This window comes from Betta splendens, chromosome 4, assembly GCF_900634795.4.
Source record: "Betta splendens chromosome 4, fBetSpl5.4, whole genome shotgun sequence".
NCBI lineage: Eukaryota > Metazoa > Chordata > Actinopteri > Anabantiformes > Osphronemidae > Betta > Betta splendens.
Window position 1 is genome coordinate 6604398 of NC_040884.2, and position 26038 is coordinate 6630435.

A 26038-nucleotide genomic window follows, 5' to 3' on the forward strand; every position below is an offset into this window, starting at 1 on the left:
TCCAATCTTCTGATCTGCTGGTTGTTCGTTTTACAAGACTATCACGGAATATGAATCACACTTAGAGTAGATGTTTTATTTTGACGTTAACACCGGAAACACGCGTTAGCACGGCTAACTTGACAATGATGCTAACAAAAGCCAACCTCTCTATTCTAAATGCGTTGCTAGCAACAGTAAAATGAGCGAACTTTGCGTTTAAAGTAGCTCTACGTCAATCCAATCCAACTACACCCTGTGGTATTGAAACTCAGCTGGCCGCTGTCAATAAGGACTCCATTACAGCCGTCAAAGACATAAACGTAGGAATGTATCACGGTCCTCCTCTCATCTTCTTAGTGACCAATAAAAACATGTTTGTTGATTTACTAATAAATAAAAAAAACTTCAAAAATACATCTTACAGCCTTTATTTTCAATTTCAGGGAACTTTCTTTAAAGGGAATATGGATATTTTATGTCATCCCCTTTAAAACACATTGTATTATACAGCTTGAAAATAAAGTATGGAGAAATAAAAAGATAGGACCTTCAAAAAAAAAAAAAAGAAAGAAAATCAGAGTCATATTAGAGTATATTTCAATTTCACGAGCCAAACTTGGTAAAAGAACTCACTACAACTGAACCAATACAGAATTAAGACAGATAGATGTCCTCTCAGTACATCGCTTCAAATGACCCGTTCGCCTCAGATTATTTTTCAGAGCCTCATGACGCCAAGCAGAATCCCCTTCCTTCCTGTGAATAATAATTTAAAACATTTCACGACACCACTTTAATTGCCTGAACTTAAACGCCATCTAAAACAGAGAAGGGTTTGAGTGAACATCTTTTAAAAAAGAAATGAAAAAAATGGAATGACAACTTGTTTCAGTAAGCATGTGAATAGAACAGAAAAAGGAAACAAAAAGTGTACATTCCTGATCATGCAATATACAAACTCTTAATCAAAAAAAATGATCAGAATAAGGAGAGTGTATGATTAGGGAAGTTGGTGTTTTGCTAATACCAGTCGTTTTCTTGAACATGACTACATACATATTTTCTATTGACATTCTGGACATACAGCTGATCACCTCTGTATTCAGACTTAACTACTGGACAGAAGAACTCATGGAATGGCTCACCTGACCTTTAGGTCACAGACATTGTATTTATCTACAATAGCAGACACGTGAGAGGGCGTTACTAGTACATATGAACAGTCAGTTTTAATGTTGCTACTACTAAGTCGTGCTGGACTGGGTAGTGACTGGTGACTTGAATAACACAAATTAAAACAGGCTTCTGAGGGACTTGTAAGAGGAAGCCATTTTATGTTTATCACAACATGTGAATACACAAAAATGTAGCAAGGCAGTTTTCTGGAGAGAAGAGAAACATCAGGGGTTGATCTGGGTGCACACCATCTGGGTGACAACCAGTTTGGGTGCAGCTACTGTAATGCAAACAATAAAGTGGCACAGTGGCAATAGTTCACATGAAGATGAGAATAAAAGCATTCTTCTGTTGTCAGAGTGCATGCTTCCTTGCAGTGAACGTTACATTGCCCAATTGTGGTGGAGAAACTAAAACTACTGGCCACAGCCTTTGCATACAAAGACCAGACAGACCATCTGGTTTCAAAGCTTCAGAAAGGTTGATAATCCAGCACATCATCCTTCAGCTAATCATGGTTACATTTTTCAGAAAAAGGGTCCAACATTAGCTCTTTTTATGTGGTCATTCATTTGAGAGGCTTTGTATGGATAATGCGTAGTTATAACAATATAACATCTTCTATACAACCAACAACTCTAGCTGTAAAAGGTGGCACTGACCTGACAGCACACTGTCCTGAGCTAAAACAGTAATCTCACATTAAACTTAAACTCTCCAACACTGATGCTAGATTTTCTTTTTCCTTTCTATACTCTTGCATATTCCATAAAAGGAATAATAGGTTCTTTAAACAGTGGAATTAGCTTGACGATCCACTGTGCAGGACAGACTCATGAGTGCTGGAGTAGGTCAGACTGCATGGCCAAGGCACAGAGCGAAACCACTGATCTACTGTACAAATCACCCGTAGTGCAACACGAAGATTTAGTTAAATTAACACCAAGAGATCTGCTCTGGGCCTTGGCAAAAGGCAAGTGGGCAACAGCTCTGGAACAAATTTAAAACCTATGACTTATATGTAGCTTTGGTAAAATCTCCGCATTATTCTCATCGCAGTCACCCAGTGTGTGGTTTTCTCAAGGTACCTGGTTACTGGCGCCATTTTTATAGCTTGCCAGTATGAAAAAAGTCAGTCAGTCACATGGTAAATTTCAGGCCTACACAGATGAGCAATATTTGCACTGATGTTTGAGGAATGGAAAGAAGAGTTGGAGAAAAAAAAAAAAGATGCAGAAGAAGAGGGGCCCGGACAAAATCTACAACCAAACAGCAAATTCAAAACAATAAAGACACATCTCAACCATCTAAAGCAAAAGTCCAGTTAACAGTACATGAGTCAAATACAGACAGTGAAGGAAGGAAAAGTGCACAAGAAAGAGCAGAGAGCGAAGGGCATCCGGAAATAGGAGCTCAGAAACAGAGAAAGAGTGGCTCTTAGGGGGTTAAACGTCAGAAAGTAACAATGACAGTGCATTGCAGAGAAGACAGAGCATGAACCGCAGGTCTGTAAAACAATATCAAGTGTTGGGTGTGACCACAGACATCAGAGTGCAGAGGAACAACAGTCAGTGATACTGAAGTAGAAGGTAGGGGCAAACTAATCTTGCAAATCTGAGGACTAATAAATAGGGCAATACTGAAGTGCCAGCCGCAGTGTTTCGTAACATGGTTATGTTGTGTTTCAGCGTGGGGGGTGCCATGGAGTGGTTCGGGGGTGGGGGGGTCCTGGGGCTGTCAGACACAATCAGCATTGAGAGAAGGTCTGCTTGATCTCGCTCAGCACATTCCCAAGCAGCGTCGGCTCATCACATTTAGCATCTATGGATACTGTTGGACCAGACTGGGAGAGGGGAGAAAGAACAAAGATCAACCTGAAAAATCTCCTTTTCTTTTTTATATTTGCTGCACTACTGGGCACATGATAGCTAAAATAAAATGGCCAGAGGAGAACGATTTACTTACCGTTTTAACCAACAAACACACGTGGTGACCCTGGATAGACCTGCTGTACATGGAGGCACAGGAGTCGATCCTCTCGACAACTAATAAAACAAGACACAAGACACACAAGCCACAGGTCAAACAGGGTAACTATATGCAATCACACAGTGCTTTATACTATATAAGAAAACTAAAATTACATCGTGCATGTCAAGTGTAGTTTTAGTGTAAGTTGAGTAGTGACGCACATGCAGTAATGTTTCAGCAGAAATGTATTGTCTGAGGCAAATAGAATATATTTGTACCAGAGAAGTGGTGGTGGAAGCAGATTCTGGCCAACAGGTGGTGGAAGGGCATGTCGACTCCCTCTAGTTTGACAGAGCTGCCCTTCAGGTCCCCTGACTCCAGCAGCTTTGCAAATGCATCACTGGCAATAGAAACAAGTCAGTTTACAATCAACAGCATCAAAATAAACTAATACTAAGTGCAAACATTAATGGACATCACCAATATTTAAATCACCAACCTGTAGCAAGGAGTAGTAATTAAGTAGGAGGTGCAGGTAAAGTGCAGTTTGAAGTCCAGTTTCTCATGAGTGGAAGAGTCCTCATTCTGCGGGAACACAAAGAATGAAATAATGTTAAAGTTATTTTCATCTGCTGACCTGTAGAACATGTGGGTGAAGGGTTAGTGACCAGAGTTACACCTGCAACAATTCCTCGTTTCATAACAGCTTTTAATATCCTTAGTCCACATTACTCAACCACCCAGTTTAAGTATGAATTATTTTTTTAATATATATTTTTAATCAGAATAACACTGCTGATTTATTTTTAAAATGTTTTTAATTTAAAAAACACAGGTCCAGTGTGCGGCTTTATTGCTCTTTATTGCTTTGATTTGAGCAGTGCACATAAACTCAGTAAAGTAGGTAGCAGCAGAATATGTAGTAAAATAGTAAATAATGGATTATATGATCTCTGCAGATTCAATGATTCTTCTTTACTAACCTTTACTATGAAGGTGAGCGTTCCCTTCAGTTTCTGTGGCATCACAATGCTTTGCACAGTGAAGACAAATCGTGCCTCATTGGACACTCCTGAAAGAGAACATCTTTTACAAAAAGACTCAAAACACAAACCACTAAAGTTGTACACTGACAATCACTGACCGGGTGGAAGCTGGAAGGGGACCACAAGGCCGTCATGTGGACCCGACCCCTGTGGCCTTTGCAGCTTAGAGTTGAGAGAGTCCAAGACATTGAACTCCATGGATTTAAGGAAGCCGTCGCATTTGTTTTCAAATATAACCGACACGACCACCTGACTACCATCCTGCAGGTTTCCCTGGATGTCACACACCTTAATGGAGGAGTAAAAAAAAACTTTTCATTTGCTATTTTAAAAAACGATCAATGATTATAAAGAAGGCACACAATGCACACTGCAAATGTGATTCATCAACCCAACACCAAAGCACACATCACTGTTTTCAAGAAACCAGTCTACGTAAAAGGAGAAGGTCAAAAGGAGACAATCATTCTTAGAAGGTGATGAAACACTGTTGTGTTATAGAAGCATTAGAAAAGGTAATCCACCACAGAGGCCAGTCTGAAAAGCAACAGAGAAACACATGTAGGAAAAAGTTCTAATAATGTTCTGTCATTGACAGAACAGACCAAATACCTCATCAGCATCCTCCATCATCTTCAAATAGACAGAGAAAAAAGGAGAGATCTGCTTATGTCATTTAGTCCAAAAATGAGCATCAAAAAGGATATTTCCACATTTGTTACTACTGCAGAACTGTGTGTATGCAGTGACAAAGCAACAACACATCGATCAAGAGGATTACGAGCAAACCCCATGTGATCAAGTACATTTCATTTGTGTTTGAGATGTCCAAACATTAAGGCTTCAAAAGAATAACTTAATTACTTAAATAAAAGTGAATACAATCAACATATGTCAAGAATAAGGCAAATGTATAAGTGAAATAAGAGGAACTAAAAGAACAATTGGACAACCTCGTCTGAAGCATCGTCCCAGTTGCCATCACTCACCATCTTTATGTAGCAGTTCTCAGCCAGCAGGCAGTAATTGGACATGGGCTGAAAGAAGAGAAGAGTTTAGGTCAGAGCAGGCATTCTCCGTCACTCCGCATGCTAACTAGGCAACGGGAGCTGCCTGTACCGAACTGATGCATAACAAGCAAAGGCAACATGCGCGTGTAGCAGCTGGAGGTAGGAAGGCACAGAGATGAATCTGACTGCCCACACACAGCAATAATAAATAAAGGGGCGAGCAAACATTGACTTCACTTCATAATGTGAAGAATTACCATTTACTGCAATGATGACACAATTGACTGTGTTATTGACAACATGCTGAACATTTTCATTGGCTGCTAAATGAAGAACACATACTGGCAAAGGTTCTTCCTCCTCCACGGTGCCGTTCTGCACAGACTCCTGTCCACCTCCATCACTGTGGTGATGATGGTGATGATGCTTCTTCTTCTTTTTCTTATCCTTCTCTTCCTTCTCCTTTTTCTGCTTCTTCTTCTTGTGTTTGGAAGACTTCTGAACATCAAAGCATCACAAAGAAGATAAATATAAGTGGTTAAAATGTGGCTATTCTCCACTAGAACTGGGAGAACTTCAGTGCGTCATTTGCACAAGCAGAATAAGAGCTGTTGATGTTCTGCATTCTGCCAGGTCATTGTAAACTGGGATAGCTTGCCCTGCAGCCAAACTTTGCAATTAGCACTTCACCCGTGGTGACTCACAGTCTCCTCTGCCTCTGTGTCTTTGGGCTCATCAGGCTCGGAGTCTGGTGCTGAGCCAGAGGTCGCCTTGGGGACGGGGGCTGTTTCTGCTGCTGCTACTGTTTCTGCTTCCTGTTCTCACACACACACACAAAGAAAAGCATTAGGATGAAGAACCCAATCAAAAAAAGCCTACAGTAATGTCAAGTTAGTGGTTTGTCTCAGTCGTGATGATCAACTGCAAAATACTGAACTGAGAGTGATACCATAAAGAACGCTAACCTGTGGAAGAAACTAAATCAGAACAAACTTGCTTGTCAGACCACCACGTGTTCACTTCATAGCTGACTAGACTATCCAGCCATTCAAGTTGCAGCTCTTGACTGCAGCAGTTTTCCATAGAAGTTTCTATGACAAGTTCTGTTTGGAGGTAATCCTTTGCTGTGGGGCCTAACAACTCATGATTAAAAACAAAATTCCTTCACATCAGTTTAAATGTTAAAATGCATGACATACCTGGTTTTACTCAACAGATCTCATATCTATAGTATGTGACAAAGCTTGTTAATCTCTCTCATCTTAACTAGCTAGAACTGTCTTTCTTCACTATCTCTCCAGCTGCACTGCTGCATTTGTGTTACACTGAATAACAGCTGGTTAATGAAGTTCCAGTGTAAACCCCAGACTCTTCACTTCCCACTAAGGACCAGTTCAGCCATCACGTCAAATCATCATGAACACATGTGGTGACACAGTGGCAACAAAAACCTAAAGAAGAACCGATTCCTCACCACATTGGAGGGAACGTCAGGTGACTTCCACCCACTTGTCACCACCACCCAGAACAACAATAACAACAACCACTGTGATCTCACTGACATGACATCCAGCCAGCAAAACAGATGCTGAGGAGAAGTAGTACTGGCATTGTGAGAAACACACACATACCGTGTACACACACATGCTTAAAAACAGAGGGAGACAGGAGAATGTGAGCAAAAAGAGTGTTATGTAACCTGTGAAAGAGAGGAAGTTGTATGAGAAAGATGAAGATGACATGGATGGGGAAGGGGGGTGTAGTATATCAAGAGGCAGAAAAAAAAGAACATAAAACATAAATAACAAAATTTCAATTTATGAGGCAAATGAATAAAACAAGTCATTACACAAAAGCACTGAGTATATGAGGGGGAAGAAGGAGAGAGGGGGTGACTCAACCTGGGTGTTAGAGGGCACTGGAGCGTTTGAGAGCCAGAAATCCAGATCCGAAACCTAGAAGAGGAAGGGAGGGAGAGGAGTGCGAGGAGGTGAGAGGGGTGAGGGTCACAAAGGCTCTGTATCTCACTACTATTCATGAAAATGGATACAGAGAATACACTGTTCTATTTCATGAATAAATCAAGTATTTGGCAAGAGACTGCACAGTCGGCTACGAGGAAACGGATACTTGATTACTAAAGCTGACTGAAAGGGAGGTTGGGAAGAAGCAATGGAAGTGTTGAGTCAGTGAAAATGATTAACAATATTAATTAGTTTGCACATAACCTTTAGCTTTTTTTTTACTGTACACTACGTGTGCGGCCAGTGACTAAATTTCAACCACTAGGTCAAGATGAAATATTGAAACTAGTAATAAATTATTAGATACATATGGTAGAAAAAAGTCTGTGTACAGCTCTTCATAGTTCATACCTCAGCACTGGTAGAAGTCGGTGGAGGGTCCACCTCCACCTTATTTTCTTCTGACTGGACCACAGCCTCATCTGCCTGTTCCCCAAGTAGATTCTGCTCCTTTTCTTCTTGTTTGTGTTTTTTCTTCTTCTTCTCCTCTTTGCTCTTCTGCAAAACAATGCAATTAATTGAAATTTAGGAGCCAGAGGCGTCAGAGGAGCAGAGATGTCTTTATTGTTGTCCCCTTGATGAAATTGCTCCAATTCTATTCATTTTGAGTTTTAATCTTCTTTATCCATTTGGGGCTTAGTGAGGCTTTTAGTACAAAAGGAATATTATCTTCATGTTAAAGCAAAAACTCACCTTCCTCTCCCTGTCCTTTTCCTTCTTCTTCTCCTTCTTCTCCTTGCTGCTCTTTTTCTTGGGCTCTTGTATGGAGGCACTTTGTGCTTCTCCATCTTCTGTAGGGCTTTTTGGAGTTTCTGCTGCCCGGTGTGACCTCACTGGTAGTTTCTCGGTGTCTGCAAGGGGTCTAGATGGCAAAAGTATTCAGATATGAGTTTCAACTTTTGTTACAATTCTATTACAGTCCATCTAAAAATTACAGATATATACTATGCACTGTGCAGTAGTCATGTATCATTCAAGGCAATGACTATCATTCTGCCAGAGCTAAAAACATTGGGCATTCTTCCACAACTACAAAGTACAATGTTAACCTCCTCAGCTGCCCCATCAAACATACACTGCAGCCATCTGGTGGTGATAAAGTAGAACAACACACAAAGTCTACAATTACTTTCTTTAGTGTGGCTTGTTTTAGTCCAATTAACTTTTATTACTTCATGCCATGCACAGATTCTGTAGCAATACCCCCAGTAAGTAAAACATAATTCATAGTGAATGAGCTTGTTTGTATCTACAACTTCTAAATGGGAAGCTGCTTCCTAAACTAGTTATCAAAAACTCAATTCATACTAATACCACAGACAGGTTACTTGTGCTTAGAGGATACTTTAAGGTAAAATAAAATATGTGCAACATATATATATATATATTTATACTATATACACATTACAATGTGTAACTTGAGCTACAGACTTATTTAGGTTAAAACCATTAAAACTTGGAATTAAGGAAATATTTGCTAATTTTACGTGACAGAGGCTGGATTCCTGTAGGGAGCATTGACTGGTAGGAATTTGGAGACAACTCTAATGTTGTGGATCACAGTTAGTAAAAAATAACCATATGACTAAACTCCTGCAACAGATTTTCTTTTTGTCATGCCAATGTAATATATCCTTCTAATAAAAACAAGCTTTATTTTTTGAAGTATTGCAGGACAGGTTGTAAAAAGATCAAGCCTTGAGAACATCAACAGCGACCCAGTAAACACTCATTTTTCGTTGATGATGGTTTGCTTAACAAAGATATGTTTTCAGAAGAAAACTTTTACGCGTAAACAAGAGATGTTTGTTTAGAAAGCTGATGATATAGTCAAGTTTAGAGCAAGGTAAGAGAATAGGGATACTAGCTCAAAAACTACTGTTAAACAGATTCTGAAAATACAAAGAAACAGGAGCAGAACAATAAAGCAGGTTTTGCACATTCCAAAAAGCACAGACATAAGAACTACACTACTGAGAAGAGCAAGATGCTATTTGGAGCGACAGAAAGGAGGGACAGTCTGTGTACGTTCAGAGCCCAGGTCCTGTGGCTGGGATGCAACTCACCTTCGCCCAGCATTTTCCATCAAGCTGCCATACAGAGAGGCAGTAATGGGTGTGTGTAGGCATAGAAAAGAGGAAGCAGAAAGTACAATGCCATGAGAAAGAGTCAGAAGAAGGAAAGGCTCAAGTCACATGCTTGTGACACTGTGACCAGGAAACTCACAACATAAAAGAAGAAATAAATGAAGAATTTAATAAGTCTAATATAATAAAATAAAAAATAAAATTCTTTGTGTCTGTACTTGTATCATTAGAGTGAGTATAGTGTGGACTAACTTGTCCAGGTCGATGTCCAGAGCTTTGTGGGGGTCATTGGGGTCTTTGTCGTCCTCATCACTGGGTAAGGCATTCTAACACCAAAACATAAAGATAAATGATTGAAAACTAGCTGGAAAAAATAAATTATCAGCAATGGCGTTTAATTTCATGAACAACATTTAATGTGGTGCCTTTTATATTTGTGATGTTTACACAGCTCCTACCTCTGGCATCTCCTCTGTGACTATGTCGACCATGTGTGCAGGTGTTATGTCTTCCTCGCTCTCTGGAGCAGAATCACGTTTCTTCCCGCGTCCACTGCGCTTTTCTTTCCGCTTCTTCTTATCCTTCTTCTTCTTCTCTGCTCTTTCTTTCTGCCGCCGCTCCTCCTCCAGTTTGACATACTGGTCAGACATAGGCAGACCTGCAAAATATAAAAAGGTGGAGGATGTCAATACAAACATGCAGTTTTTCAGTTAAGTATTAACTGCACAAAAGAAAGTCATTGTGACTCGTGTTTGAAAGTAGTGTCGCAATATCATTTTGTGGTGTGGGGTGTCCCACCTGGGACTTTGAGAGGCACACTGAGGTCAATCTGCACAACTGGTATGTGCTCCACTCCAGGGGCATCTTGATAAACCTGTAAAGAAAACAACACTTTAAAACAAGACTTTAACTGAAAACTGTTTACCTTGAGTTTTAAGCACACTGCATCAAACAGACACAATACAGGTAAGGGTCTGGTTAGCACACCTTCTGAGAGGACGGGGATGCCTTGATATAAAATGGATTGTTAGCTTGCTCCTGCTTTCTGGCTTCTCTCCTCTGCATGGTAAGAGAGAAACATTACATCAGTTAATGGGGGGAAAAAAAGCCTGATTCAGTTATAGTATGAACAGTGAATGACACAGGAAACCAGACTACACAAAAATGTTAAACAATGCTCCCAAATAGTCCAATAATATATTATAACTATTTCTGGAACTTTTAGCAAAGCTAAAAATCCCCCGCCAGCTTACCCTAGCCAGTTCCTTCTCATCCACCTCTGTGTGTCGGGGACGTGAGTGTTTTGGTTCCTCCTTGGTAAAAATAGCCTTAGGCTGCTCATCCTCAGACTCACTCTCAGATGGAGGCTCATTGATCCATGCATCCAAGTCCAGGCTACACAAACAAACAGATCAAGAAAAATGAAGTCAAAGTAGGGTCAATGATGTAATAATGTATTTTTATATTGAAATGTGTGCAGACTCTGGATGGCACCTCACCCTTCAGGAACAGGCACTTTCTTTTGTGCCTTGGGGGCTACAGGGTTAAGCTCGCCAGCAAATAGTGCATTGACTTCTTCTGCTACTTCTACATCCTTCTGCTGCAGTTTCTGGATGTACTTAACAAGCTGCAGGATGCATGATGCCTGAAAAGCCCAGAAATTAGCACAAGTCATATATATATATATATATATATATATATATATATATATATATATATTGTCTAACTCACCCTCTCCTGCACCTCCAGGTTGGCGCTTTGGACAAACACAGGCAGCCTGTCAATCATTAACTGGATAGTTTCTTGGGCAGTTGTACTGTCTGTGTTCCCCTCCTGGCTTTTTAGCACGGTGGCAAACAATTTTGCTCCATTTTGCACATACACTGCCTGGATGTGGCCTGGTAATGTAGCCACTTTTGGCCGCAGCATGGCTTCCAGCGTCTGCATGGGGTTCTCAAGGTGTCTGGAGAAATACCATGAAAAACATCGTGTCAGCTTGCTAAAGACAGGAGGAGAATAATGAAAGTTTACAGGTTAAGAAATTGGTTGGAGAGAGATTTTCACCAATTGAAAATAACTACTTTAACTATTATGTACCCAACAATTGTTCAGCTAACAAACTGGATCAAAGGATAAGTCAGAACTACTATAAGGTCATGTCATATATCGATGCAATGGTATTTTTCCCTAAACTCGGGGGAATTAACATACTCTGAGAATTCGCCACAGATCCAGGCTGCTGCGTACAGCACTTCACAGATGCCGTTTCGCTGCATGCTTCCAGTTAGCAGGTGGGCGTTGTCCAACAGAGTTGCCATCTGGGCGACAGCAAAGGCCCGAATAGCTTTGACCCGAATTGCAACATCCAACATCTGAGAGGCAATAAGGTGACCATGTCGTGTGCCCTCCAAGCGGGTCAGCTCCACCAGAATACTAATGTACCTGCAAGCAGATAAAGACAGGCATTGTTAATAAAATCACAGAGTAGGAATACAAGCAAACAAACCGAGTGGCACAAAACACAGAGTGTAAAACCAACCATTCGAAGTTGGTGATGTACTGGTAGTTGCTCTGGCTGCAAATGTCAATGATCTTGGTAAGCAGTTCATCTCTGTAAGTAGTTCCTTCTGCTTTGTCTACATGCAGCATCAGTTTCTTCACAATCTCCATCAAGTTCTTTTTGGATACCTTAGGAGAGCAGACAGTGGTGGTGTGAGTTCACATTTTCAATAAGATATGTCTGAGAATATTTTGTTTGTGAAGCAAAAGCATCATGAATTCCTAGAAACAACCTGGACACAGCTAAGAAAAAATGGTAAAGGACAAGCATAAACTGGTATTGAGGGCACCTATAAATGTTTCGGCAGCTTGTGTGAACAGAAATAGTTTAACACAAATAATTTACTGAAAGGTAACTAGTTCCCAAAATACCCAACCAAACACTAAGTGAATGCTTAGAGTTAAGCTCCATACCATGCCATAAAGCAGATCCAGAGCTCTGAGGCGGATGGATTCATCCTTGTCATCCAGACATTGGAGGATTAGGTCCTTATGAGACTGCACTGACTTGGGGTGGGTTTTCAAAATCTTTGACATAGCAAGTAGACCCAGGTACTTCACTGCACAATCACAGAAAAATGAACTGACTTATTGCATGTACAGGCAGACAGTCATGGCATTTCTGTTTTATTGCTTAGCAGAAGCAACTTCATTAGAATACTCTGATAGCGTTGCTCAACCTATTCTAAACTTCTCAATTATAGGTTCAGTTACTTAACAAAATCAATTACTGTGGTCAATAGATGATCTACAAAAAGCTATTTGTAAATACCAAAAGATAAACATTAAAAAAAGAACAAACAAGAAACACTGAATGGAAAAGACAAACACACACACACACACACACACACACAAGACTGGACAGTAGAAGTCACTGCAGAAGTGAATAGTATAACATTCCACATTCTGCATTTACTTCCTCTACAGAAGAATGCCAGGAGCAGCCCAGTGAAAAGCCTGAACTCTGCGCAACTGTGAGACACAGAGCAGTTGTGCCTTTGTCAAACAAATGTCAAGTGCACTAAAGAATTATTTCGTGATTGTGTAATATATTTAAAATGCTTAGGCTTCACAACATGAAGTTAGACTTCAACATATCCTCTTTTTTGCTCAGGCCCCTGATGTGGGCTTAGTCAGCAAAAAACGTCAAAAACAAGGCTGTGTGTGTGAAACATTCATATGTTTCCACCTGTATTTATGTTTATGCCAAGTTTTGGACAAAGTGTATGAGAAAACACCACAGATTTCTAATGTACGCTATTAAACAAAAATCTAGCTACCAGTGGTCTATTCCACACATAATGCTATGTAGGGGAGATCCAAATAACTCGAATGGCTGGATGCAGCAACCTCAGTTTCAGCTGGTGTATTTATACTGGTAAACCTTATATGACAACTTTAACAATCCAATTGATTCAGAACTTCAGACCAAACTGTGAAAAACAAAATCTACATTTTTCACATTCTATGTCCTACATGAGATTAGTGCAAATGTGACATAAGTGCAATGGTATTTTAAAGTAGGCCACCAAATTAAGAGTGGAAAGTTAATAATGTTCGAGTTATCCAGTGAGGGAGTCTACACGATTATCTTCTAAAAAGGGTGGACTGTTCCATAGTCAGAAACACGCAGACAATGAGAAAATGACACACTGCAGGCATTGACAGAGGGCTCACAGTTCTGGTCCGAGTCTTCTATCAGGATTCGTAGTTTCTGCACACAGAGCTGAGAGAGGGAGAGAAAGAGAATGGGGGAGAACGGGAGAGGCATTAAAAACAACATAAACCTTTCCACAACAGTTTGAGTTTCATCAGAAATGAAAACAAGAAAAATGAGAAAGAAAGAAACAGCAAAAGAAATGAGGCTCAATACTTTACACCATGTTAGAAAACGTTTGAAAGGGCTGAAACATGCATTGTGTTTAACTGGAGTGGAAAGGGTTAAAATCAACATAAACCCACATGAAACGTGCACATGGAGAAGTAGACCTCAGAGACTTACCTGAATGCTAGCGCTGTGATTGGGCATTCCAGAGGACAGGGAAATCAACACTGCAGCACGGGACAAACAGATGAAAGAGCATTAAACACGAAGACGGAAGGCTCTCTAGTGGGTGTGAAGAAGTTATAGTATTTTATAGTATCTAACAAGAATTCAGATAAGACAATCACTGTATGACATGTTGGCCAGCAGGTAATGCTGAGAGTTTTAATTACTGTACAAACAGTGAGCTGAACAACTGCTCTGCTGGTTCTCTGCTCACAGTACTGACCTGCAATCACAGTGTTGACACATTCGTAGAGCAGAGACATGGCTGAGGTACTGTGAGAAAGAACGACAGGGTAAGAAACAGAGAGGCAGTGAGGAATTTCCACTGTTTATTCTTGGTGGATTCAACACTTGGTTTGGACACAGTGGTAGAAGTTACAAGCCAACGACTGAACCTCACCTGTGAATTAGGTTTGTCAGAGGCTCAATCAGCTTCTTTCCCAATCGCGGCTCCAATGGTGTGAGTGCACCAAACTGAAACACACACGTGACATGAATGTCAAAGGGCACAGACCTCTTTTCCCTGTGGAATTTAATATTAACTTCAATGTAGTTCAAGTTCCACAGACAGGATTTATAAACCTGTTTATCATTCTAAATTTTAAATTTTGAGTTAATGAACACTGCTTCCTGCATCCTCACAAGCACCAATAGATTAGTGCTGCTGACTGCCACTGATTCCCTTTCTATATAAACACATCCTGTATGGTGACAAACAGTTGATGCACATTGTGACTTTACTGACATCAACACACAGGGTTTATTTAAACACTGCACTGACAGCGCTCAGCAGCATCATGCCAGAAGTAAAGTGCTTATAAAACCCAACCCATATCCCACTGACTTACAAGCTTAATGATCTTTATGAGAACCCAGTTATTAGTGGATGAGGTCATAAGTTTGAAGAAAAGTGGAGCCAGGGACAGGTAGTTCTTGGGATTTCTTCGGGCCAGCTCACAGATTACATTTACTGCTGCTGACTGGACTCCTACAACAGCGAAAACAATGTTAGACAAATACAACAAACATTTACTTTGATGCAAGTTTCATGTGCATCATCGGCTTTCTAAATGTATATTTGACAAAAATGTAAGAGTACATGTAAATATAACTTTGAAACATCCCCGTCCAACAGGAAATTGTGCTGCGAACTGCTGAACACTCCCAGCAGCCCTAACAGAATCACAAACAAGCCATTAGTGTCCTATTCTTATTTGCTGAATAATTTATGTGGTTCAGGTGACAGAGGACGCCGGTCCCTGGAAGTGCCAGTGAGTGAGTGTTGATTTGGCTGCACATAAAGCGTATGGGCCTAAACCAAAAACCACTGGGAATAACTAACAGAGAAAAAGCAGTGACTTTTGTAAAATGTAGAGAATGTAGTGTATTTCCGTTACCTGGGTCTGGGTCCTCCAGTTTCTCCTTTAGCCTGGGGAATGCGGGACGCAAGGACTCTGGGTACTTCAGAAATACCTTGTACATAATCAACACTGCTTTCTTTCTGATGTAGGGCTTAGTGTGGGACATCTACAGCGGGGAAAACAGAGTATTATAGAATGCAGAGATGATTTCAAACAACTACAAAGGCCAGAAAAAAACGATATACATCCTTTACCTCCACAGTTACTCACCAATGTCATGATGTCATTTGCCAGGTCACGAGCCAGGTCTGGAGTCACAAAACAAGAAAGGCCAGTGAGGGCAACCCCTGTGTCATACTGGTTGGGACTGCTAAGGTCCTGTAAAACAAAGAATAGATTTAGAAAAGGTTGTCTGAAGGGGATGTTTGACCCACAGAAACTCAGACGCTCAACTGACCTTTCGAATCTGATTGGTTGTCAGCATGATGACATCAGTGCTCTCGTGAAAGCACTGTGAGGCCGCCAGGTAGCCAATCCTCTACAGGGAGAAAAGCAACTGGTCACATACACAAATATGCTAATATTTTAAACTTCCAGTCAGTACTGTACAGCTCATTCCACCAACTGTGCACTGTACAAATATCAGGTATGAGCATTTGTTATTAATGTTATTGTTCTGTTGTGCAAACGTCTGCGTTGGACTAATTCAACAAGAACTGCGGGCCTCTGGACAACAGGTTCCTAGCATTCCTCCGTTTGCTGCACACACCTTGTATGTAAACTTGGATGAGCTCATGACTTCAACGATGTTAAAGGCGGCCCAGCTGACGTCGTAGCCCAGCATCTGAAGCTGCAATCATAGACAGTACAAGACAAAGTGGGGATGAATAAAAGACGACAAGATGGGCACAGATTTTAACCGAAAGCTTTCAACGTGCGCACAGGAGCCAATCACAACAAGCAGTCGCGACTCAAAAGATAGGCCTAGGATATTAATAGAGACTGCCTTGTTGGAACACTGAACCCTCTTCTCAGTAAGTGGTAGCTACTGGCTACATCCATGAAGCAGCAGTGCCTGACAGAAACATTCTGTGAATCAGTGTATGTGCCGACAGATCTTACGTAGGTGAGCTTGCACACGGCATTGGCTTTGACAGCGATGTTGTCCTGCTTGAGCTCCTGCTTGATTTCATCGATGCATGTGGAGATGTACTTGGCCTGAGGGCAAACACACAAGAGAACAGACAACAGATTTAATTAGGTAGAGTGAGACCTGGAGTTGGAGGCAGCCATCACGAACCAGGAACAAACAGATACATCCAGGTTGATCTGTTTTTTAATGAATGCAGGCTTTATTCTTTAATAGGTTCCAGTATGAACCAAAATATGTTCAACGCAGTCTTAAAGTTAGGTTCTCAAGTTAATTAAAGTTTCACTTATGGGTGACTGACAATAAATACAATTGAATAACGCATATAGACTAGTTAAATTCCAATATACTAATACTATAAGAAAGATCCAGTGCATAAAACACAACAGTCATACAGAGTACTGCTCCTTGGCCTTAGACACCTACTCTACCATGAATCTCTGCATGCAGACGCCACACAGTTATTGTTTTATTTACACCTGAAAGGTAACGGGAAACTTAAATGCTCTCGTTCCCAACAGAACATCAAAAAGTGTTTTAATAAAAGACTGGAAACAGTTGGTCTTAGGACTAGTAATGAACGCATAATGTAGGCCCTGCATTCATTCAACAGTGGAGGGCGTTCAACCTCTGGACACAGCAATCAGTCAACTATTGTTAAGAGGAACCTATCCGAGCAAACACACACAGCTATGCTGAGTGTGAGTGTGTGCTGGTCATGTGTGTGTGGTCATGAGACCCAACAGTGACAGAAGGAGGCACGGGGTGGGAGACGGAGGCCTGGAGGACAGGGCGTGAGGGATTCAGCTTACTATCACCAGACTCACATGGTGCCTTTCCTTCTCACTCACCAATGACCAGCTCATTACCTAGTGACAACTGTGACGGATGTTTCAAGAGGTAAACACTGCAATGCAAGCTGAGCTGGAGGAATACTAAAATCAAAACATTCCTGAGGCCTTAACTTGTTTATTTATCCTGTTTCACACCGTTCTGTAGTGAGCCTGCAGTTTGTGCAACATGCAAGAGAGAGTGAATGAATGACTTGTGTAAACATGCGAAAGGCTGGTCAGGAAAAAGTCAACACACACACACACACACACACACACACACACACACACACACACACACACACACACACACGGTATTAATATTTTAGCAATGTGGCCCATGTTGACTGGGCAACCATCACCACCCTATCTGGGCTGCTCAGATTGAGTTACCGCTCATGAACTGCACCGACCACACACTGGATCAAGAGATCAGACACTGACGATCTGGTACAAAACAGGAGACTGTGCGGTTCTGCGTGCCACGAGGGGATCTGCCACGTTGGCAGGTGTGCAGAGCACCACACGTCTGTCCAGCAGCGAAGCGGAGAGCCGGCTGTGAACGCACGCCGCCTCGCTGGCTGACGGAGCGTTTGAGTTCCGAGAAGGCGGCGAGACCCAGCAACGACAGCGCTAATGAGCTGAGGAGGAGGAGGAGGAGGAGGAGGAGGATGAGCGGGATGGCGACGTGGCCAAAACAGTGCCCTCTAATGGGGCCATCCCACTCTGATGAGCCTGTCATCACACACAAAGCTGTGACAGGAATGACCTCACCCTCGATCAGCGATGGGGAAACGCAGCGAGCTGCAGAGTGACTCATTCCTCATGATTTGCATTTATATAAAGATGACAAATATTCGAAAATGAAACAAATGCATCATCAGTGCAGGAGATCGTCTATTATCTCTGTAACCTCTTCTTTTAGCATGTTAGGAGTGAACCCAAACCAACGATAAACTGATGTCAACAGTGGGAGTTTTAGGACCTCTGCATCCTTCTTCCCATTAGACTCACCAAGGAGTTAGTGGAGCACAGATTCGCTGCAAACCAGCGCGATGCAAGAGTCACATCAATGGTGTGAGTTGACCGGACTAGTCAGCTGCCTCAGCTTCCTCTAACTGACAGTTAGCTAGGTTCGCTAGCTGTCAGCAGCAAACTCGCATTTAGCGTCTTTGCCGACGTGAACATTGCTATAAAGTTAAAGCTGCATTCGCACTGGGGCCGGTTATTTAGCATGTGTTTATTAAGCATCGGGCTTGTCGCGCCAGCTACTGGAGGCGAGTGTTTAACCGCTAGCTAGCGCTAGCGCTAGCCGAGCTGACGCTAACGTTAATTTACTTCAGCTAGCTAGCTGCTCGCCCATAACGGTAACGGCGACACGCGCGCCTAATAAACGTTCAGCCGTGTGACGCTTACGATATTCCACGTGACAGTGCTTGCTTCGGTCGTTTTACCTCGTCCTCCTTGTGATTCCTAATGCCACGTACTAAATCCTGGAGATTTTTGTCGAACATCCGATCGATGCTCCCTTTGACGATCTTCAGAGCCATGACCGTCGGAGAGTTGCGCCGCTTGCGTCCCGCGGAGCCGTGCTTCCTCGCAGAGGTCTCTTGGGTGCCGAGCCCCCCGGACTAGTGTCGCATCCACCCGGGTGCCGTGCGTGCAGGGTCCGCAGCCGTTCGCCGAGCCCGGGGAGACGAGTGTGAGGCCAGACGATGCCCGAGCCGTGCAGAGACGCTGGCGACGGCTGAGTGTAGGAAATGGCTGACAAAATGGCGTCTGAAGTCAGCTGACTGGAGCGTTAGGCGAGATTCTCATGTGGGTTTCAGATGAATTAAAGGTCTAGTCGCCTCCTGGAGAACGAAACCCGAAACATCTGACTATCGTTCCTAAACACCTACCACTGGAAGGTACTGCTGGAAACTGTGCATCATAAAATCAGCCTGGGATTCTGGGCTATAATTCCTAATTATGTCGGGCATCATCTGCAAAATGTGGAATTTCAATATTTCCCAAGCCGACAGTAAGTGGCAATAACAGTAAACGAAAGACTACGCACAGAACACTTATACATGAACAACTTCATCTGACTAAAACTCCGATATTAACCAAGGACAGAGAATTAAAGCATGCAAGAATTACATAGAAACAAAAGCCATGCTGAGATTTTTATTCAACTCTCAACTAACTGATAAATGTTTTACCAATGTACATATCACTAAAATCACCTGTTGTATGCATGGGAGAAAATGTCAAAATAGGCTGCAGCTACATGAGATCGTAATAGCTTTTAAGGGCAGATTTTGATCTGTACAGTTTTTTTCTTTTGTTAAAAGCAGACACTATAGGGAAACGAGTGCAAGATGTGTAACTCCACAGCAAGTATTTTAGACAAAACTGTAGCTGCAAATATCTGAAAACAAGGTTATAAAAAGTAAGTGGACCTCAGTTGGAAAACACTTTGAACTGACTCAATTCATGGCTTCATATTTCAGACTGGATTGACTGTAACGAATAATTAAAAATACTAAAAAGATTCACAAATTGTACTTTACCACTCTTACAATGCCATACACACAGACAAGAGGCGTTTGTGATCTTTTGTAGGCTTTATAAAAAAACAAAAGAAGCCAACATGTGGTGCGCAAAAAATCTTGACTGAAACATCAACAGCATTCCTCCACTTCCATTTCCCCGCAAAAAAACTAACCCTGCCTAAATTCTGGTTAGAAGTGCTAAAAATGTAATCATTTAATATACACAGAGTACGAAAAACCAAGAGTTCACAGAGTAGAAAGAACATAGTAGCCGGGAGCTGTGGTTTGGGGCGAGGATCCGAGACAGGCAGAGTGTCGTATAAAAGGAAACAGAAGCAGTTTGTGCAGCGCCACAAACCATCACACTAATAAGCATTTCGTTGGTGTGATAAATAATGAACCGAATGGTGTGAGCAATGGGGCCGTATGGATTCATGTCAGTCTAGTACAAAATGTCCAAAACATCAATATTGACGTAACAGATACTATAGGAAATGCCGTGAGTGTTGCAGTATTGTTGGCCCAGAAGCACTGCATTACGTCAAACAAAGAGGCCACCATCTCTTAGCACTTGGTCCGCTGCATCGGTGGTTCAAGGTCCTTCAGCTTTCTACAGCAGGTGGTTCCGTGCCTTCGGAGATCGAGTTGTCTGCTTCTTCATGGCTGTGTGTTTCTTGTTCAGCAGGGCTGTCTGGGCACGGTCTACAGAAAAAGAACATAATCTTTCATAGCTGCTCATGCTGCGCTTAAATCAGGCTTATTGAGCAGACTGCACGCTCATATAGGCTTAATTACATTATAAACCAGGTCCCAGTGGTCGTAGTAAGAGAAGATGCACAATTGTTCTACTTAACCTTAGAGAGCTCAGTTCTGTTCCTGTGTGAGATAGGTCAGTCACGCATGCCGTGGAGACTAAACAGAGAGACTCTATACATTTCTCATTGGATCCTCACCTAGTCGGACTTGAAGATGGATGGCAGTTATTATCCTCCTGGGGAGATGATTTTGGTTTTTCCTCTACTGACATGTCATCTTGTTTTTGTTCTCCATTCACTGGAGTAGAATCTAGAAAAGAAAATTTTATATTAATGACCATACAGTGCAAAGCTCATAAGGTGTTAAAATAAATACAAATACATTGCCAGACATAAGCCGCATAACTATGTTCCCTAAAGTTAGAGGTATTCACAAGACATTAAAGTTAATAAAACCAATTGGCATGATCTGTATTTTTAAAGCTACCTAATACACTTTCAAAGTCAAAAGTGAAACAGTGACTTGATAAGTAGTTGAACCAGTTTGGAAATAATATCATCAAGCAAGGATTTCCCGTAACTGTGGATTAGACCGACATCGTGCAGATGCAGTCTTGGTTCAACAATCTCTGCTGTGTTTACATCGGAGGGACTGGGCCACTCCAAAGCCCTGACTGAGTCTGCAAAACCATTCTGTAGCAGACTTACACCAGTATTCAGGGTCACTGTCCTGCTGCATCACACAGCTTCTTCAATAATTAGTTTTCCTCATAAATACATTTATAAAAAGTAAATGTATGTATTCGCAAGCTGTCCAGGTCCAGAGACATCAACCAGGACCAGAATGCTGCCTATCACACACTTAACCACTGTGACTTTGGTGAAGACAAGATCATAAACTATAACAAATGTATGCAAGAAACTACAAACAACTTACTTATTATTGGCACAAAGGACCCCAACTCGCCACAAGATGCAAAGTGCCTTTTCTTTTAATTTTACCTGCATTTTGTGTCTCCTTCTCATTATCGTCTGGTTCTTTATTATCTGTTTTAGGTTTAGCTGCCACCTCTGCCTTGCCCACAAAGCGAAGTTTTAGTTTGTTGTAGACGTCAGTAGCTTTTTCCATGACTGCAGTGCTGGCTTTATACCGTCGGATCTAAACATAGAAGAACAATGAGTAATAAGTAATGCATAGAAAATATGGAGAATTTATCTAATACTGTCTCAAAGATCATAACATCTAAAATAAAACAGACTGATAAAATAAATTTGACATTCTCCATATCCAGATAATTTTGATCTGTGGTATGAATTTTAAAAAGATGAGACATGAATTTCACCTTCTTTAGTGTAGAAATGACTTCAGCATTTTTGTGAAGGATCTGGCTGGTGACTGGCACAGCCCCAAGCTCCTCAAGTGCTTGTAGACACTTGTCAATGTCCTAGAAACAACAGAAACACAGTAAAAAACATCAGCCTTCATGCTGACCATGAAAAAATAATTCACACAAATAATGAATGCGCTTTACTGGGTTGTCCACTTTGAGTGCAAACTTTATATCTGTATGAAGCTTCTGTAGCCTTTCTTCTGGAGTTGGTTCTGCAAACAGTCAAACAAAGAGCAATACTTCACTGAATTATTACTTGGTAGAACAAGTATCATGACAAACTTAGCTTCCATTAGTCAAAGCATAGTAATAAATCAAAACTGTGTTGGAGAGTTCATGTCTTTATAGAAGATGCTGACCTTTTTTCTTTTCCACTTTCTTCTCTGGTGGCCTCTCAGGTCTGCGTTTTGGTTTTTCAGGTTTGGACCTGTGAGAGAGAGGGAACTCTGTCATGAGTGTACATTGGGTTTTACCAAAGCTCTCCTGAGGGCCGGAACCTTCCCGGCTGCAGCTGGGTCACCCTCGAACACTCACCGCGCTCTGGACTTCTCCTCTGATCGTCTGGCTTTCTTCTCTTTCTCCTTTCTTTCTTTTCTCTCCTTTTCTTTCTTTATTCTTGCCTTCTTCTGACTGTCAGACTTTTTAGGAGGTTCCTTGGACTTTTTATAAGTAAACACAAAATGAATAAATAGGATCACAACTGATTTATGACAAAAAAAATTAATTTCTATGATACAACAACAACCTCTTGCTTTTTGAGTAAGTGATTCTACCTCAGCGGTTTCTGAATCGGAGTCCGAAGGTGCAGGGATAGGGGGTGGAGGAGGTTTCTTGGATTTCTTGAGTGGGTGATCATCCACACCTTCGTCTGAGCTACTGCTGCTGTCACTCTCGCTTCCTTTTTTACCCTTTTCTTTTTCTTTTTTCCTTTTCTCCTCCTCCTCCTTCTCCTTTTCACGTAGCCGACGGATCTCTTCTGCTTCCTCCTTTTTCCGCCGTTCCTCCAGCTCTCGCCGCCGTTCTTCATCTCGTTTTTTCCATTCACTTATGCGGTCAGGTTCACTGTCAGTGTAGGAAAAAACAAAACACTTATAGGTCCACGTGCACAATCTAATATATGTGTAAATGCCCTGGTTGAGCCCGACCTGTCGCTGTCAGAAGATGATGAAGGTGCTCGTTTTGCTGGGGCTGGTTTGGGCTTCCGTGCACGAGGTTTTGGTGCAGGTTTTTCTGTGTGGAAAAAATGTTGACTTTAACATAAAAAAGCTTGTTCTTTTGTTTCAAACACCATATATACTTGTGATTTTGCACACCACCGTATACTGGAAGAAAAGACTAAACCTTTCTTGCGAGCCTGTGGGCCCTTCCGAGGAGGAGGATCTGAATCTGATTCGGACTTTGAGCCAGACTGGGATTCTGAACCAGACAGAGCAGGTCGAGGCTTCTCGTCTTCTGAGTCACTGTCCACTGGTTTCTTGTCCGACCCCGATCCTGACTCTGAATCAGAGTCAGAAGAAGCTTTCTACAATAGAAGAGATGGATCAAGAAATCAAAGCTTCCACACCTTAAAACATTTTAAAAAATACTTTTTCTGAGGTTTACCTTTTTCTTTCCCCTGCCTCCTGTTTTTTTTCCCCCACGTCCACCTGCTTTCTTGTCTGGAGTAAAATCCTGTTGGCAAAAACACATTTTCACATAACATTTAAAAAATTTCTTTACAAACAATCAAAAATCATATGATATTTGCTTGTGTACCTGGTCACTGTTCTTTCCAGAGTCAGAATCTGAGGGTGTGGGATCTGATTCCGAGGGGGACCCACTCTCCTCATCTCGATCACTGGATGAGCCTCGAGCCTTTTTTGGAGGAGGAGGTCGCTAGAATAGTACAGGAGAAAAAACAATCAGTGTCAAATTAATATATAAAAATATCCCAATTAATCTGGACTCCAGCCACGCAGGTAACCTAAGTATACTGTTACAATTCCTGATTTAAAAAAAGACATCAGGAGTCTGTAATTTATGAATCTTTCTATTTCTTACTAACCTTTGGAGCAGGTGGCTTTCGCTTCACTGCTCCTCTTCCCCTGTCTTCACCCCCAGAATCCGTATCAACCTCACTTCCTGAGTCTACTTTCCGAGGAACCGATGCATCTTCCTCCTCGTCATCCTCGTCACTTCCACCTTCTGCATTGTTTCCCTCACTGTCAGATGAGCTTGGTGGCTGCAGACAGATTTGTCAATGAAAGGGACTGACATCTAGAAAGCATGCTAAAAATCACCAAAATTTGGATCTCTGCAGAAAGTTTAAATATCTCAATCTATTTAACCCATTTTGACATTTAATATGAAATTATGGAATTAGTTCAGGGAGTTGAGATGTACCAAAGGTGCACTAATATATGTTAATAGTAATGGTGGTTTAAGGATGCTTCCAGATTCTGGATTTGTATCAGGAGAACTTACCACAGGTGGTGCACTGTAGGAGGCATGTGGATTATTCTGGATTTCCCATAAACCTTCATTAAATCCCTTCCTTTTGTTGGGCTTTCCATAGCGATCTCTGTACTTTTCATAGGCAAAAAGGTCTTTTGGTGCAAGGAATGCTCTGTGAAACAAAGTGAGAAAGGAAATGTAAAACAACTAACTACATAAACTAAATCCATGTTACACTGGTATTATAGGTGTTTTACACTGAAAAGACCAGTAGATTGTGCCATCTAGTGATGGATCAATAAACTGCAAGTGCCATCTTGTCAAACAGATGGTGTCAGATACCGGTGTTATGCCCAAAGACCTAACATGTCAACACATCTGAGAGAAACATATTGCTCATTACCTCAGATACTCATAGGTTAAACACCGAAATCAGAAGTTAACAGCAAAGTGTCATGAAAAAAGAATGCTTCAAAGGGTAAAATAAAAGCGCTGATTGGTGTATCTGTCTCACAAAGAGGGTCACATCAGGTCAGAAACAGATAAGTCAGGTCCTAAATAGGCACAGGCAGTTTTCTAGAGGTAAAACTGAGCTAAACTGTTTTCTCACATATTTGCATTAAAATTGCTAAATAAAACCCAAAACGCAACTGCAGTCGTCTGAGTTCAGTAGTTTCAGGTATGCAGCTAAATCTCCCACTGACAGATGACACACCACTGTACTCACGTTTCGTGTGTCCCAAAGAAGAAAATAGGTATTTTATTAGGAGGTGGTTTCACTGCCCCATCAGCCACATCTTCAATCTAAAAGACAGTCAAAGGTTTCAGAAATGCCACACACACACAAAATATGAGACAAGTTGTAGCTGTGATGCAAACGTGATGGTAGCATGTATCGATTGGTTGGTGACCTATAGAAAACAAACACTGTTGGCGACGTCTCGTCCAGATTGCACGGCTTAAATGAGAGTTTGACACCTGAGGAGGAGGCTTGTTTTCCAGGTGCATGCACAGGCTGCAGGGTCGTTGGTAAGAAACCAGCGTTAGCTTCATCTCTACGCCAACGTCGGTATGTAGATGAGTTAGGCCAACAGAAACTCATACAAACGATGCTGCACGTACACTGGAGTTTGGGCCTGTTAGACAAACTGCCAGCGCGACAGAAGCGAACTCATTCATCTGTGTGTCCGATATGTGTGTTAGACACTAACGAAGATACACAGAACCTTCTCCAGCGTCCCAGCAAAGAGCAGCCCACCCCCTCCTCCGCCCCTCCGGCTGCTGTTAGCCTTAGTTACTTGCTTACCCTGGCTGGCCAGTGGGGGTATCCCTTCATTTTAGCGAAAACCAAATCTCCGGGTTGGAAGTTGTGTGGCATTGTCCCCCTCCTTTCCGCAGACTGGAACCAATGAATAATAAACTGCGCAGTATTTCTGTGTCTCTCTCCGCTTGCTGTTTTCAGGTCGACACGAAACCTGGAAACGATGGGGTTAGCTAACAAGCTAACAGTACACTAGCGCTACCGCGAGAAGAGACAGCGGAGTGAAGGTAGCGGCAGCACGGGAACTACATCCGTTAAAGGGTTCCTCACAATAAAAGACTGCACACAAGACTGGCCTTGTTTGAATTGCAATGCCCTATAACTGTTACTTCAGAGAATAGCTAGGGGCTTTAAG

The 26038-nt window shown here is 41.8% G+C and overlaps 2 protein-coding genes across 7 annotated transcripts; both read right to left on the reverse strand.

Moving 5' to 3' along the window:
* Positions 1-394: 394 nt before the first annotated feature.
* Positions 395-19259, reverse strand: ap3d1 (adaptor related protein complex 3 subunit delta 1). Of its 5 annotated transcripts, XM_029149558.3 has the most exons (35): positions 18701-19259; positions 16389-16484; positions 16036-16116; positions 15724-15804; positions 15537-15644; positions 15303-15432; positions 14754-14893; positions 14306-14379; positions 14129-14178; positions 13858-13907; positions 13533-13581; positions 12270-12415; positions 11836-11984; positions 11508-11738; positions 11028-11259; positions 10796-10941; positions 10550-10691; positions 10284-10355; positions 10095-10170; positions 9755-9954; positions 9549-9622; positions 9276-9299; positions 7903-8071; positions 7561-7707; positions 7087-7140; positions 5890-6000; positions 5528-5683; positions 5165-5212; positions 4788-4808; positions 4274-4463; positions 4113-4201; positions 3629-3714; positions 3408-3529; positions 3124-3203; positions 395-3001 (listed from the first exon to the last, which is right to left on the reverse strand). In XM_029149558.3, exons 1-35 carry the CDS (start codon positions 18794-18796, stop codon positions 2906-2908), a joined length of 3816 nt encoding a protein of 1271 aa, XP_029005391.1. In that variant the 5' UTR covers positions 18797-19259; the 3' UTR covers positions 395-2905. The 5 variants fall into 5 exon arrangements, with proteins under 5 accessions (XP_029005391.1, XP_029005394.1, XP_029005396.1 ...); XM_029149561.3 differs by lacking the exon at positions 9276-9299; XM_029149563.3 differs by lacking the exon at positions 7087-7140.
* A 142-nt stretch (positions 19260-19401) lies between these two features.
* hdgfl2 (HDGF like 2) lies at positions 19402-25916 on the reverse strand. 2 transcript variants are annotated; one of them, XM_029149564.3, is made up of 16 exons: positions 25669-25916; positions 25090-25166; positions 24393-24534; positions 23974-24150; positions 23685-23804; positions 23532-23600; positions 23271-23451; positions 23075-23159; positions 22703-22991; positions 22464-22588; positions 22289-22356; positions 22071-22141; positions 21882-21983; positions 21541-21697; positions 20737-20848; positions 19402-20485 (listed from the first exon to the last, which is right to left on the reverse strand). In XM_029149564.3, the coding sequence occupies exons 1-16, from the start codon at positions 25738-25740 to the stop codon at positions 20386-20388; spliced, it is 1947 nt and encodes a 648-aa protein (XP_029005397.1). In that variant the 5' UTR covers positions 25741-25916; the 3' UTR covers positions 19402-20385. The 2 variants fall into 2 exon arrangements, with proteins under 2 accessions (XP_029005397.1, XP_055364471.1); XM_055508496.1 differs by lacking the exon at positions 25669-25916 and adding an exon at positions 25341-25550.
* Positions 25917-26038: the final 122 nt, after the last annotated feature.

Bases quoted from the DNA above. Each gene is read 5' to 3' on its own strand.
- ap3d1 (XM_029149558.3), bottom strand. From the start codon at position 18,796: ATGGCTCTGAAGATCGTCAAAGGGAGCATCGATCGGATGTTCGACAAA. The intron at 14,894-15,302 runs GTAACGGAAATA...TCGCTGTTGTAG, and splicing joins ACTGGAGGACCCAGACCCAG to GAGTCCAGTCAGCAGCAGTA. The intron at 10,171-10,283 runs GTGTGCTAACCA...TTTTCTTTACAG, and splicing joins CATCCCCGTCCTCTCAGAAG to GTTTATCAAGATGCCCCTGG.
- hdgfl2 (XM_055508496.1), bottom strand. From the start codon at position 25,415: ATGAAGCTAACGCTGGTTTCTTACCAACGACCCTGCAGCCTGTGCATG. The intron at 24,151-24,392 runs GTAAGTTCTCCT...ATCTGTCTGCAG, and splicing joins CCTACAGTGCACCACCTGTG to CCACCAAGCTCATCTGACAG. The intron at 20,849-21,540 runs GTAAAATTAAAA...TTTCTTTTCTAG, and splicing joins GAAGGAGACACAAAATGCAG to ATTCTACTCCAGTGAATGGA.